The sequence below is a fragment of the Cupressus sempervirens genome, chromosome 11, assembly GCF_028749045.1.
Source record: "Cupressus sempervirens isolate cs-2001-9-10 chromosome 11, ASM2874904v1, whole genome shotgun sequence".
Lineage (NCBI taxonomy): Eukaryota > Viridiplantae > Streptophyta > Pinopsida > Cupressales > Cupressaceae > Cupressus > Cupressus sempervirens.
The window spans coordinates 75,637,208-75,653,096 of NC_143128.1; the positions used below are offsets into that span (position 1 = coordinate 75,637,208).

Sequence of the window (15,889 nt, forward strand, 5' to 3'; positions counted from 1 at the left end):
TGACAGCTTTAGCATTCTCCATAGAGAAATGTTGCAACACCTTCTCCACATAATCAACCTGAGATAGCATCAATGTTTTGTTCTTCCTATCTCTGCGAATCTTCATACCAAGGATTTGTTTTGCTGCCCCCAAATCCTTCATAGCAAATGCATGTGCTAATTGGCATTTCAGCCCCTTAATGTGATCCATGTTAGACCCAACTACAAGCATATCATCAACATATAAACATAAAATAATGTAGCTATCATCATCCAACCTCTTAAAGTAGACACAATGATCTGAATAACACTTACTATATCCATGCTCATGCATAAAACTGTCAAATTTCAGATACCATTGTTAAGGTGCTTGCTTCAAGCCATATAAACTTTTCTTCGATTTGCACACTAAGTTCTCCTTACCTTTGACCGCAAATCACTGTGGCTGAGCCATATATATCTCTTCATCCAAATCACCATGAAGGAAGGTTGTTTGAACATCAAGCTACTCTAAATGCAAATCTTCAGTAGCCACAAGACTTAAAACAGTACAGATAGAAGTCCTCTTAACAACAAGAGAAAATATTTCATCAAAATCAATGCCCTTTTCTGTGCAAATCCTTTTACAACTAACCTGGCTTTAAATCTTTTCCTGTAAACCCACTTATTCTATAAAGCTATTTTACCTGCAGGCAACTTGCACAAATCCCATGTCTTATTCTTCAACAAAGAGTCAATTTCATCTTTCATTGCAGACTCCTACTGAATCTTAGTATCCACTTGCACAACTTCATCATAACTTTCAGGTTCACCAGCATCAGTAAGTAAAATAGAATACAAAGAGGGAGAAAATATTTGTGGAGGTCTAATTTGCCTTGTTGACCGTCTAACATTCACCGGTGTGTGCGGTATTTGTTGTTGCGGTTGTTGCACATCATGAGGAATGGTTGGAACATCATCTTGTGGAGTATCATCCAACACTACATAATCATCTTCTTTCTTCTCATGTTGTTGTAACAGATCTTTGTACAACACATTCTCATGGAATATGACATCCCTGCTTCTTACAATTTTCTGATTTTCAAAATCCCAAAGCCTATAACCAAATTCATTAATGCCATATCCAACAAATACACATTTCTTTGACTTAGCTTCTAGCTTAGTTCTATTTTCAGAATCTATGTGAGCAAATGCTTCACAACCAAAGGTTTTGAGAAAAGAATAACTCACCTTCTTACCAGTCCATGCTTCCTCACGAATACCACAACCCAAAGGAGTAGAGGGACCTCTATTAATCAAATAAAAAGCAATATTGACAGCCTCCACCCACATGTGTAAGGGCAACCCAGCATGCAACCTCATGCTCCTTGCGCGCTCCATTATAGTCCTGTTCATGCGTTCAACCACTCCATTCAGAGGTCTCCTTGAAAGCCTTTAGAATGTCTCAATCTCCCCTTTTTTGTAAGATCGGAATTCTCCACAACCCTTTGCACTTTTATGTCCTTGCGATCTTACAATCACCTTATCCTCGTATGGTCGTGAGCCTCCATTTCTGCCTTTAAGATCCCACAATCACCTATTTGTCATAACATCATACATCTTGATTTTACAAAATATTTTCCTTCAAACACTTAAGATGACATGACACAAGGGGAGTCATAAGATCGGAGACCTCATTTTGAAAACTTGCGATGCTACGAACTATAACATATCTTAAGATCAGGAGACTCAATAAATTACCCCTATGATCCTCCGCTAACCCTTACATCATAACATTAGAGAGGGAAAATTTAAGATTATGACTAGATGCCTAAACCCCGATCATAAGATCATATCACATGATTTGAATGACATACAATCTCTCACTTGAAAGAAAACCTAGGGTATGGGTAAAAATGATTGCGGGTTTTAATGATTTTTTTTAGACGCCTAAACCTCGATCGTAAGATCGTATCACATGATTTGAATGACATACAATCTCTCGCTTGAAAGAAAACCTAGGGTAAGGGTAAAAATGATTACGGGTTTTAATGATTTTTTTCATGACGATAGTGAAAACACAACCTTATATCACATTATTTCACTAGGGCAAGATTTTCAACATTGGGCTCAGGCAAAATAACCAAGTTAGGGTTGTTTTATAAGAACTAATAACAAATTAAGAACAAACCCTAACAATACAACAGAGTTCAAAGTATTTTCACAATAAACTTTCAAATTTTTGGCACAGTGAAAATAAGGGCTATCAGGCTCATGGCTTGAACTTGCACTTGCATCTTCGTAAACTTGTAACTTGGTGTCTCTTTCAATTCTTCTTGAAGTGATGAAATCTTCCATGTAGCTAGATCCCTTCAAGATGAATTTGGATTTCTAGAGAAACTTCAAGTTAATAAAAGTTCTCTAATTTTCTTTCTTCTTGATTTTCCTTTCATATACTGATTTTAATCTTTCTTCTCATTTGGATTCCTCGAGCTTGAAGTCTTTCTTCCCATAGCATGCTTGGAGTTTTGACACCGCTACTTGAAGTCTTGAGCATGTCCTAGCTCCTCTTGAACAATCCACCTTGCAAACAAGAGGAAAAGCATTAAGTTCATGGGATGATAAGCAAACATGTAGGGAATCTTAAAATTTTGTGAAAAGAAATAAAAATTTCAAGAAAAGTAACTACATCACCACCCAACAAGAATGGACTTAACCGTGGACTATTTCAAACTTAAAGTCAAAATCCTCCATCTCTTGCAAAACTTCAGTTCTGATTTTTGACAAAATGATCTTGTTATTGCAATCTGAAATGAAATCCTTCAAAATCAGGAGCTTTGAATGAGTTTTGGGCACAGTATCATGCCCAGATTCCATCCTTACAACCACCCTTCATCCCTAATTTTAGAGGAAAATAATCCTCCTTTATAATCCTCTGTGACCTCCCAAGTTATTTCACCACCTTGAGGGGACAATTCGCTGCTATTCTTATGAAGAAAATCACTGTACCTTAGATGCAATTTGCTGCTACACAGAGACAGAATCGCTTATGGTTTGGTGTTAAAATGGATTTAATTTTCTCTTTCTTTATAAAAGCAAACTAAAATTTGATGAAAGTGATCTAATTTATATATAAGCAATCTAGCATTTGAAGAGGCCCAACCCTCTAGGTAGGTGGATTTCACTCCTCTTCCTCGATTAGAATCGTTTTAATTAATTTAATTTCCTGCTCTTTTAGGCAGACTTTGAGAAGGAGATGGTGATTTTTTAATATGTTTGATCCTTCCCAAACAAGGGCCGATGCTTATTAGTTCATGACCGTGCCTTATCTTAGAGAGGCTAAAATTACATATGAGGATTTTATCCTCGGAGACAGCAGAATTTCGCTATCCCTAAGGAATCTTTTCTCAAAAAATGGTCTTCCTTCAAAACATTCTAATCTGATCGCCACCTCTTTGCTACTTCAAATTTCTATCATAATCTTGAATGTCTCACCACAACACTTCGAAACATCAAGGCAGACTTTAGAAGGGCCCAAGGATATTGTCGTTGATAGCCAGAAATTATGTCATTGTGAGGATTAAAATCCTCAGCAGGGAGGGCGGATTCTGCCCCTGCCTGAGGATTTTTGCAAGATTCAACTTTTTCATCTTAATGATTTTCACTTAGCTCCTCAATTTACCTCCTGTTGATGTGAGTTTTGGTCCACTACAACATGCAAAATCAAATACTTAATGTTTCAAGGAGAAACATCAAACACTCAATCCTCTCTTGATATAAGGTCATCTCTCATGCTAAGCTTGCAAAGTAAGATCATGAAATGACTTCAAGGTTCCTTCTTAATCGTGGACTTCACTTAGTTATATGATGTGATATGCTGATTATCACAAAAGGACTTATGTTATTCATTCAATGGATATCAACTCTTGCACTTCTAAAGATTTGGCTCTACAATGCAATGAAAATATAAGTTCTAACTTCCCAATTCTCCACTCCAACTTAAACTTCTAACCTCTACTCCTACTTCTACTATGAATGCAAGGAATAATGGATGAACTTGGACTCTACTAGATGTAAGCTCACCAGTGTCTCCACCCATCTAGTGCAAGCTTTTAAGGAATACACAAATGGTATTCCTCTCTCCAATCACACCATCTAGAAGCAAACTAAAACTTGAACATCAATTGAAATTAATTATTCTCATTGGCTTACCATGCAAGGCACCCTTACCATCGGCAAGAGGCTAGTGTCACGGATTTGTTCGAGTCAAACAAGAAAACATCCATAATAACTTCCATTAAACTAAACTACTTCAACATGAATAGAAATCTACTTCAAGTGAAAGATTAAGGAAACCATGCAGCACTTCAAAGCAATAACAAGTAATCCAAATTGAAGAACCAACAATGAATTATCAATTACTTGACAAGTATTACAGCAACAACTTCATCAAGTCTCTCCCTTAGCTACCCTACTCTACTCTAGCTCTCTAGTACCTCTAAAAGCAATAACAATTAATCCACCATGAAGAACCAACAATGAATTATCAATTATTTTGACAAGTATTGTAGCAACAACTTCATCAAGTCTCTCCCTTAGCTACCCTACTCTACTTTAGCTCTGTACTACCTCTAATCTCTAAGCTAATCTCCTAAACTCCTCCCATCTAACCCCTTACAAATGAGAAAGCCTTGGCCTTTTATAGTAGCTCAATTACAATGAAGGGCCAAGATCAATTCAAGATCAAGGGTCGAGATTTCATCCCACAAATCCTAATTAGGGTTTCCCAATTTACAACCAATTACATGAAGGCACCAGTTTATGGCCTAATAAGAATATTACAATGATTTTGATAGCCAATGAGAAAATAGGACACTTGGCATGTTGCAATTGATTGTGCTTGAAACTGAAATTTTTCAATTGGAGGAGGCAAACAATTGTCACCTCATCATCCTTATCCTGTGCTTCGAGTCTTGGCCTGTAAAGTATCCCCAACATTTGTGATTTTCTCCATCCTTCAAAATTTCCTCATAGACTTGAATCACTTGCATCTTTGTGAACCCGTGAATTTGATCTTTCTTACTTCCATCTTGAGTTTGTGGGTTGATAGCTTGATCATGAATCTTCCCTTCTCACTTGAATCCTCAAGCTTGGGCCATCTCCTGGCAGTATCCACTTCAAGTTTTGAGGCCTTGATCATCACCTTGCCCTCTAGCTTCTCCTTCCTGTAGCTGTGACATTGGAGGGTATGTGCACCAACAACGCCCTGATCTTCAAATTTGTTCCAAGAATGAATTTCCATTCAACCCTTCTCCTTCTTGAATTCACCTTGCAAAACAAAGGAGAAACGCATTAAGTTTGTGAAAATTTTGAAAATAAAATCACTTCAATAAACAAGATTCATCCCATTTTGTATTAAAATTTATTTCTCTCGCAACTTTGCCCATTTTATTGGTCTTGAAGTAATTCAGATTTCCCTTTAGATTATCCAAAGTTAGGCATCTTAGTGGTGATAACACCCAAATTTTTAAATTTAATTGCTAAAATAAAACCACCGCCCTTGGAGCTAAGGTCACCTTAACACCATCAATCTTGAATTTTCACAATTAGGTGGCAAGATACTTCCCCTTAAACAATTTTAGTGCATGGTAGTAGATGGGAAGGGGTGAGAGAAATTTCGGAAGATACGAAATTTCCGCCAAAGGGGAGATTTTGGAAGATGTGAAATTTCCACCAAGGGGAGATTTCGGAAGATCCCAAATTTCCACCATGGGGGAGATTTCAGAAGAATTTTGACAAAAGAGGAGATTTTGGAAGATCTGAAATTTCCACCAAAAGGGGAGATTTCGGAATATCCAAATTTTCCACCACAATGGAGATTTCAAAAGATCTGAAATTTCCACCAAGACTTGGTGCTCTTAAGGTTTCTTCATTCCAACGCTCCTTGGCAATTCCCTACTCTATTCTTGATCATGATGTTGCCTTCATGCCATAAACCGATTTTCTAATGCCTTAAAGGATGGCGGAACTTGGGAGACTCAATGTGAGGAAAATTTCGGAAGATGCAAATTTTCCATGGGGGAGATTTTGGAAGATCCGAAATTTCCACCAAGACTTGGTGTTCTTAAGGTTTCTTTATTCTAACGCTCCTTGGCGATTCCCTGCTCTATTCTTGCTTGTGATATTGCCTTCATGACACAAACGAATTTTCTAATACCTTAGAGGATGGTGGAACTTGGGAGACTCGATGTGGGGGAAATTTTGGGAGATGCAAAATTTCCACCGGTGGAAAATTCCAAACTTGCGAAATTTCCACTGAAGGGAAAAATCCTTTGGAAAAATTATCAATTTCTTCCCCTCATCATTCTAATATTACAATCATTAAGTTGCCACCAAATATTGTCAAGATGTTTGAGATAGGTTTCCGCTTCATAGGAGTTATAATAAAGATTCTAGATTTTGGGGGTTCCCAAAAAATTCCAAACTTAGCCAGACTTAGCCAAATTTTAGGATTCAACAGACCTTCAACATTCTAACCTCTCATAACCTTTGCCGGCTTCCTAACGTCAAATTACAGCTAGAACAAGGATTTTCAAAAGGAACTCATTTCATCACAAATCACTTGGTTTAAACTCCACATCCTTGACTAGCCTAGTCCAACTATCACTCACATCCTAGATAGACCTAACTTCCCAGCAAGCCAAAATTGTTCAAACTTATCTCTTCAGCTTCGAGACTTGAAAATTGCTACAAGACCACCTAAAAGCATCTAAGACCACTACTCCTACGACTAAAGCAAAAAAAGGGGGTCCCCGTTTGCAATGGGGCGATGGTGTGAAAACCTCACAACAAGACTCATGGTTTATGAGAAGGGGGGTCCCTACATGCCTCCCACTTACATTAATCAATTTTTGTTCTATATCTAAAATGTTTCAAATGGAGGGTAGAATGGATTTATCTCATTGGTATTTGTTAGAAAACATCTATTCAGCTTCCTCTACTCATTAAATCTCAAAATCAAAGTCCACCAGCACCATTGTTAGAAATGGAAAAAGAAATCTGTAAATAAACAATACCAGGAAAGAATCTAAGTGAGTAAATGCATGAAAAGGTATTACCATAAAATAGGAGAGAGAAAGCTTCAAGCTCCAACACCATGAGACAAGATATTTGAAAAGGGGAAAGCAAATAAAACCCCTTGTGATATTATGAATGAGGCATGAAAAGCCTAAGAAGGAAGAGAGAGAGAGAGAGCAATGCTCATACAATAATTGAGAAGAGGAAGAAACCTCATTGTTGTTTAATGAGAGAGGAGGGTCATCTCTTAAATAGAGATGAGAGAGAGGAGTTAGAATGTAAAGGGGCAAAAACAGGAGATGGCTTAAAATTTGGGTCAACCATAAGTATAAATAAAATAAATATTTTTTAAGCTATTGGTCAATCCCTGCAGTGTAGCACCCATTTTTGTAAACATTTAATATAAGTTAAATATATTTTTGAGGGTTGACCTCTCTTGAATGGGTTACCTATTTTGGGAGAGTCACATCCCTTGGGCAAAGGGATATGTTCGATTGATTATTAAACAAGGGAGGAGGAGATGTATTTGACAAGAAAATATTGAATACAATACCTATTTTAGTACAGGTCTAGATCAGACCTTAGAGCAGATCTAAGGTGCACTTATGATCAGATTTTAAAGCGAATTATTGCAGGTCTATGAGCAGATCTTAACTTTCAATTATTGCAAATCTATGTTAGGATCTTCAATATTTTCTGCTTATGGATCTGCAATGTTTCGCCTTAAGATCCTAACATAGATTTGCAATAATTGAAAGTTAAGATCTGCTCATAGACCTGCAATAATTTGCTTTAAAATCTGATCATAAGTGCACCTTAGATCTGCTCTAAGGTCTGATCTAGACCTGTATTAAAATAGGTATTGTATTCAATATTTTCTTGTCAAATACATCTCCTCCTCCCTTGTTTAATAATCAATCGAACATATCCCTTTGCCCAAGGGATGTGACTCTCCCAAAATAGGTAACCCATTCAAGAGAGGTCAACCCTCAAAAATATATTTAACTTATATTAAATGTTTACAAAAATGGGTGCTACACTGCAGGGATTGACCAATAGCTTAAAAAATATTTATTTTATTTATACTTATGGTTGACCCAAATTTTAAGCCATCTCCTGTTTTTGCCCCTTTACATCAATGACAATAATTGTCCAACAGGACTATTTGATTTCCAACTTCTTAAATGTATCCAAATGCTCTACACTCCAGCATAAATTGTTTTGTTTGATTTTAATCAAGCTGATTGTAATAGCAATTTTAATTCAGTATTGTTCTGAACACAGTTATAATAAAATGTTAATAATTGTAATTGTCAAGGGAGGCTTTCTTCATAATCATGAGCTAATATAAAGTTTCATTTGAAATGCTCGTGTTTCTTACTTTTTCTTATGTTGGTTTGATCTATGGTAAGCAGTAAATCATGGGGGAAAATTATCTTTTGTTATCAAACTGCATGAAAAAACTATAAGGTATAGCAAGTGAAGATCCAAAAACATCTCGAGAGTAAGGGTCTTATGCCCTTTCACTAGGAATTTTGGCGAATTTGGTGATTTTTTAACTTTAGTTGAACTTTTTTTTTGCTCCAAAATGATCTATCCATCCCCAACCCTAAAATACAAAACAGCAATAGCAAACTCATTTTTCATATTGTCAATGAAAAGAAAACATTTTTTTCCTCCATTGCTAAACTTATTTTATCGTTTGCCATTGCACGAATAGAGTTGAAGATTGATTGTTAAATGCTCCAAGCTAGTTGTTCTATTCATACAAATTTGCAAGTATTCCTACATTTTTTATACAAATGAACTCACTTGTTTTATTTTGAAGTTTTTGGTTTGTTTTCATTCTTCTAGGTATCTATAGACATGCTTATTTTATTGAAATGAGTTCACTATTAAGTTGTCATCTAAGTTGCAAAATGCACACCCCACTAAAGCACGCCAGATGTGCAACTTGCACATCTTGGTGCATTCACAGCTTGTGGCATGCATGTGGAACACATCCGAAGCGTGTTCAAGCACGTGCACGAGCAACTCACAAAAAGTGACTTAAAAAACTCAATTAAAACAACCCTTTATAAGGCCATAAAATGATGTGCATCATGGAATTCTATGTGCTTTGAAGATCTTAATTTGGTCTTGGCAACAAGGGTTTTGCCCCTCGATCTCGCCTTTTATTATGACAAGGAGCATGCCATAGGTGTTGCCCTAGGACCCTACAAGGGGCACTATGTTAGATTATGGTGACTGATCAAGAAAGTACTGTACATACTTCATAAATAGTGGGGTTCGGAGCATCGCCCCAAAAAAAATTTTTGGCCGTGGTCGACATGGTAGCCGATATATTATGGCCGACATGTTGTAACCCTAAAACGGATTAAATACTTGTATAAAAGGGTTTAAGGTTAGGTATTTTTTCATTATGTTGTGATGCGAAATTGGTTCTTGCGGCGGTATTGAGCTGTAAGGGATTACGGATTGTAATCAGGTTGTAATCACTGGATTGCAATAAGATCGGACTTGCTGTTTAGTGGACGTAGCCCAGGGATTGGGTGAACCACGTTAAATCTTGGTGCCTTGTGTTTATTTCTGTGTGATCTATTATTTTCTGTTATTGGTTATATTTGCATGTAGTTTTCATTTCTGTCTGTGGTTTATCCTAACACACTACCCCAGACTCCACAAAAGACGCTACCCCTAACCCCAATGGGAACGCTATCCCCAAACCCCTGCAAGGGTCGCTGCCCCTTGACCCCCTTGGAAAGCATTGCTCCCAAACCCCTTTGATTTTTGAAGTACAATACAATCTTGAATTTGCATAGTACATCTATTGAATGATGTTATTGTCTTTAAGGTTTACTCAATTGGCATTTAATATTTATCTTTGACATTTGGTATTGATCGTTGATGAAGTATCATACTATCAAATGATTTAGTTTCACAGTTTTGTATATGTCTTCAATATATAATATACACAAACACATACCCAAAGCCCAAAAAAGGTTTGCATGTACCCATGTACTAGGTCCTCATACTCATAGCCAAATTGGCAACTTTGGTCGTCACATTTTTGCAATGAAACCCAGGGACTCGCACTCAGCCCACAACCCAAGAGTACCCAATGTGGGGATGTCCTCAGGACAAGTACATGGAGCACCCAAGTACTCCTACTGCCTCCCAAGCGTCGTCGCACCACACCCTCATCCGCCACCCCCGCGTGGATGCTTCAAAATGTCAAGGGTACTTGGGTACTTGTGTGCTTGTGTGCTTTATCCACTTTGTTAAGTTGAACAAAAATACCTCTAAGAGAGCAGGGAAGCTAGTTGTTGTGCAGAATGTCTTGCATATCATAAATTGCAAGACACACACGTACAAAGAGATCCCAACAACACGATGGGATGTAGAGCCAGAGGATCCATCTCATATTGATGAGGATGAGTTTGCAACAAAAACAGATGTAGGGTTGGTTGGTATTCCTTTGCCAAAACTTGAGCATCAGGAGTCCAATAGTTCTAGTGATGAGAACTTTGGCTTAGGGAGATGATTAGAGGCTTCCCATCACTACATTTTATCATTTTGACATAATTTTGTATTGTTTTGATATTGATTGTGATTCATATCATGCATGATGCTACTCATTGTAATCATCTTTATGATATAATTGATATTTGATAGAATTAATATAAATCCTATTTATCGATAATTTGAATTTCTATTTGAATTTTGATATTTTAATGTTACTATTGGGTATGTACTATGCTGAATGTTCAATGGTTCTGGTTCATGTTGCAATTTTGCTATGTGCAAGTATTTCAATTTGGTATGTTATACTAAAACATAAATTTATAACTAGCATTTCATGTGCTATATGTATAGTATGTTGCACCGCTGCCCTCCCCCCTCCACTCCTGCCTCCTGCCATCATCCCCTTTGTTAAGAAGTAAAGTCCACACGCAACTATGAGGGGGGATGAATCAATTGTGACAAATTAACCTTTGATCCAAACTTATAAATCTCAACTCCAACAATCAAAACAATAGAGAAAATCATACACCATAACACAATGGTTTGTTGACAAAGGAAACCCTTGATCAGAGGGAAAACCTCGGTGGGGATGGTACATGCAAGATAGTGTACTAAAACATGAGTTCCTTGTGAAAGGATGTGACCCTTTTAGGAGCCAATTACAGTGCATCCAGTACAACAATCCTTGTTAGAGGACATATCCCTGTTAAAAGACCTTGAACCCTTGTTAGAAGGTTCTAACCCTATTAAAGGTTTATGAAGAAACAAATAGACCCACTACCTAAGTGTTCCAGAAACTGTGAACATCAAACTTCAAGATAACAAATCCAAATCAAGTGAACTAACTGATATGCAACTTACTTGCCAAAATATTTCCTTTGAAGCTCAACACAATCAACCAACTTAATCTCTACTCTGCTCTGATCGTCTAGCATTCAAGCTTGCATCAACTGACCAAATACATTACATACATAATGACTCCCAACCAAGGAAGACATCTTTCCTTTATACTCTCACAAATAATTAATTAGGTTGGCTTGTTAAAGCTTCCCCAATGTACAATTAATTACATAGGTCCATGCTAAGGCATACATGTCTTCATAAGCATCATTACAAAAACTAAATTGAGGTTCCCACATGTTACAATACAAATATTACAATTCCCAATGATAACCAATACATTTCCTCAACCTAGTCGACTGCCAATAAAACATACTGCATGTTTCACAACAAAGACCATTCCAAAATATTCCTCAAGCCTTGCTATCATGAACATAGCTTCACGAACAAGTCTTCTACCACGGTCCAAGCTCGCTGACATTAATTCCACCTCACTAATAAGATACAGCAAATATGCTACCGTCTCTAACATTATTTCCAGTACACTAGTTTGCTACCAATCTTCACCAAACATATTGTAACTTATCTAGAACTCAACATAAGATCCAGCGAACATATATATGATATCTATACTCATCCTTCTAAACAAACCTAAGCTTACATAGCTTAACCTATTATGTGCCAACAATCACTATGCGATATACAGAATCTTTGTCTATAATGATCACATAAACATATATTGTCATCAATGACAAAACCTGTCATCAATACAACACATAAACAGTACATCCAAGTGCCAACCAAACCTCTATTTCTAACACCCCTGTTGTTCCCCTGCCATCCCCAAATTGAGGCCCTTTTTTCCCAATCCTGGAAACTTGTCCTGGTGTCCTCCCGTGCCAATGTCACACTGCATTTTTGTCTTCAAATTTTATTTATTTTAATTCTTTGAATATGTTGTTTGATATTGTTGTCTTAGGTAATATGATGGTGATTGTTTCCAGCTCCATGAAACAACCCCGCTTCAAATTAAACACAAACTCTCCCCTTTGGAAATATGTCAAACTCATAGTTATGCTTGGACTTGTGGTCATTGTAAAGTTGAATATTTGATCTCATGCAATCGCATGAAAGTCTGTCTATGCAAGATCCCTGGACAAAGCACCATTTGTTTCCAAGTGAAGATGATAAGGCCTTCCAAATGTACAAATCTTGCTATATATTGAAGAACAAGAAAAGAAGACCAACAATCAAGTCGTAAATCAAATCATTCTTTGCTAAAGAAAGTATTTCAGGGGACGAAGCTCCCTAGACTACCTTCTAATTGTGAACTTGCAGAGAGCCATACATTTTTGTTCGTACTTTAAGAAATGCGACATCTACAGATAAGAGATTAAAGGGGCAGTTCAAAATGGCATTTCAGAATGAGTCAAGAAAGTTCTTTTATTTTTAGGCGGTTCAATAAACTTGATTAGAAACATAAGCATTTAAGTTTTGGCTGAAATTATTTAAGTCAATGGTCCCACTACTTGTTCGAAAACTGCAATGGTGCATCACAACATCATAAATATAAAATATAAAATATAACATAGCATCCAAAAGTTTACCCTGATCCCCTAAACTGGGGCATTGTCTATGGTGCCACGAGAATGCATCGCATGCAACGTAAATACAACAGAGTTAGACTAAATACACTGCATATGGGTGCATTTATGTTGCCCCATAGCCACTGGCCTAAACTGGTGGATGAAATTTCCCAGGGTTTAATCTACATTTGATTAGATGTTCAACTGGTAACAAAATACAATCAAGTTCCATTTCGGTATTAATTCATACCGCCCACAAAGTATTCTCCAAGAACATCCAAATTACATTCAAGATTGATGAACCTTTGATTTCTCTGCATCTGCAGTCAAATAACGGATGCCCTCCTAGGTCTATATACATTGTAATCAATCGACTCTAACGAATAAACACCATAAAGAAAAATACCAACATTTGATTCTAATCGTAAATGTGTAAATAATGTAACTACATAAATTTCATATCGTATCTGTAAAAGAAGCACCGTGATGAATACCCAGAGTCAAAAATCTGATCAGATATCATACAGGCAAAACTGCTACTAGTCCTGAATGGGTACAAGTGAAATTTATAAACCTCAACTCACAGGCCAAGAATAAAGGCTTGTCATAAACAAGACGAGTAATTTTTGATCAGACGCCTTACCTTCTGTTTCTATTTTACTTTATCTAGTATCACTAGTTTTTAAATTCTATAGCTATACATAAGATTTGTTGCTACCTGAGGCGCAGATGGAGCTACCGGGCGTCCAGAGATTGATTCAAATGAACGCGCAGCTGACCTGTAAATAAGTTTCTGTTCATACAGAACAGTGGCTGCTGCGAATCCAGCTCCCATGGCGGCTCCCAGGATACGTTCCTGCAATGCATACACATTTTTCTTAATCACTAACTTTGAAGAACAAAAATATACCGTGGAATGAATCCAATCAGACGCAAAAGAATGCACAGAATTGAGCACCTGAACCAATATAGAAACCATGGTTCCACCACAACAGCACAATTTTTTCCTCGCTTGTTTTTGTCGTCGACACCTAACCAATTTAAGTGTGCGGTTCGTCTCTTCCCTAATACTTCTAAACGTTGCCTCGTATAGAACAATTACATTTTCAAACTCGTTATTTTTCCACACTCGATCAATTAATAACTTCAAAATTTTGAGATTGATTTTTTTTTAATCGATATTTTGGATAGGATTCTATGACTCAAAAGGTTGATCTAAATAAGAAAATGCAATCAGCTTCATAAGCTAGCTTTGAGATTATTAATTATATTTGTTATTAGATTTAATTAAATAATAAAATAATATTATGTTTTGAGTAGTGTTTCATAGAATATAATTGTTTTCTTGTGTTTCTTGCATGAATAAATAGGGGAAAGAATTCAATGTTAAGTGACAAATAAATTTGTTACAAAATTGCCTCATGTCATGCAGCAGGTCCTTCATAGACATGAACTTTTATTTGTGCTCATTATTGTTTTCTTACATATTCAACAAGAAATAGAATCAGCGCTCAAAATTTACATTATTTCCTTCAGAATGACACCCATGCACCAATGAGGATATTGTCATTCTATCGCACTCATATACATTTTACTATCTTTAATTTGTGCTTCCATTTGAAAACATCATCCTCTCATAAGCCTTACAACTACAAAATGTAAAATTACTCTAATAGCATCATTCATGTTGATCTCATAACATTAACCATGGATACAATTCCATATTTATAACACATATGCTTGGACCAGTTTTACACCCTTTAGTATAAGTTGACAATCATGATCAATATGACAATCTTTGGATAAACATTTGCCCATTTTCCACTTTTGACTTAATAAAATTACAGTAGTCATTATTTAAATCAAGATGATTTGAATGATAAGACGCATTACTTCTTATGAGGGGCAATATTCTAACAAGTCAAGTCGGGTCACAAGGTGGCTCGACTAAAAAAATCCAAGCTCAAGCACCCGAACTACCAAGAAATCACTAGGAAACATCCCCAAATTGGTTTTGTTCAACCTTGACCACTTGTTGATTGTTTAACAAGCATTTTTTTACCGTTTAACAAGCATTTTTTTATCTTCTTTGAAAATTATCATTTTTGTGTCGAGGAGCCCTAGAATTGGCTTTAAGAACTAACAAGATCACATGACTAAGCCTTGAAACTTTGCATTTGTGTTCTCTGGTCCACATACTTTCACCTTGCAAGATTTCATCCCATAATGACATCAGGGTTGAAAGTAATGAACTGTCGAAGTTTCCTACTTCAAATTGTCATGCAAGTGAACAAGTTAGAAACAAATAGTTGCATTTGATTTTGACTTTGAAAATTAATCAAATGATCACTTAGGGGAAACGAAACTTGGGATATAGGTACACTTTGATATAGAGAATATAAGTATGTTCTTTGGGATCATGATGAATAAATGGATGCAATAGGAAATCATGCAAAGTTAGCTTCCAAAACTTGCAGAACTGGGTAGGATGGTAAAATAATGATGTTTACATATGGAATGGATCTGGGAAAGTATGCAAACATATTTGTGAAAAGTTGCAAATTGACATACTTGAAGCATTTTTATTGTAGAATCTAGGAGTACAATTAGTTTATCTTCATCTATCATGAATTTAAATATATAACATCCTGAATAGGGCTGCCAATCAATTTGCAAATCAGATCTCAATCACAAAGTTAAAAATTACAAATGAAATCACATTCGAAAACTAATTAAATAGATTCATCAAGGGCTCAAACTTGAGACATAGGATGCCATGTATGACTACAATTCAGTGATATGACTATTTATTCAAAATACTTAATGGGTCACAAAATATTCACTGTCAAACAAGGCTTCCCAAATTAATGTACAAAGTGGAAAAATATGACAATAGTAAACAA

At 36.4% G+C, this 15,889-nt stretch overlaps 1 protein-coding gene across 1 annotated transcript in view; it reads right to left on the reverse strand.

Moving 5' to 3' along the window:
• LOC149528311 (zinc finger, C3HC4 type family protein) overlaps positions 1-14,099 on the reverse strand; it is a 65,587-nt gene extending 51,488 nt beyond the window's left edge. Inside the window, exons 1-2 of the mRNA XM_089809132.1 lie at positions 13,945-14,099; positions 13,705-13,842 (exon numbers count right to left, since the gene is read on the reverse strand). Of these exons, the coding sequence (XP_089665258.1) occupies positions 13,705-13,842; positions 13,945-13,965 (159 nt within the window). The 5' untranslated portion in view covers positions 13,966-14,099. The remainder of the gene's footprint in view (positions 1-13,704; positions 13,843-13,944) is intronic.
• Between the last annotated feature and the right edge of the window lie 1,790 nt (positions 14,100-15,889).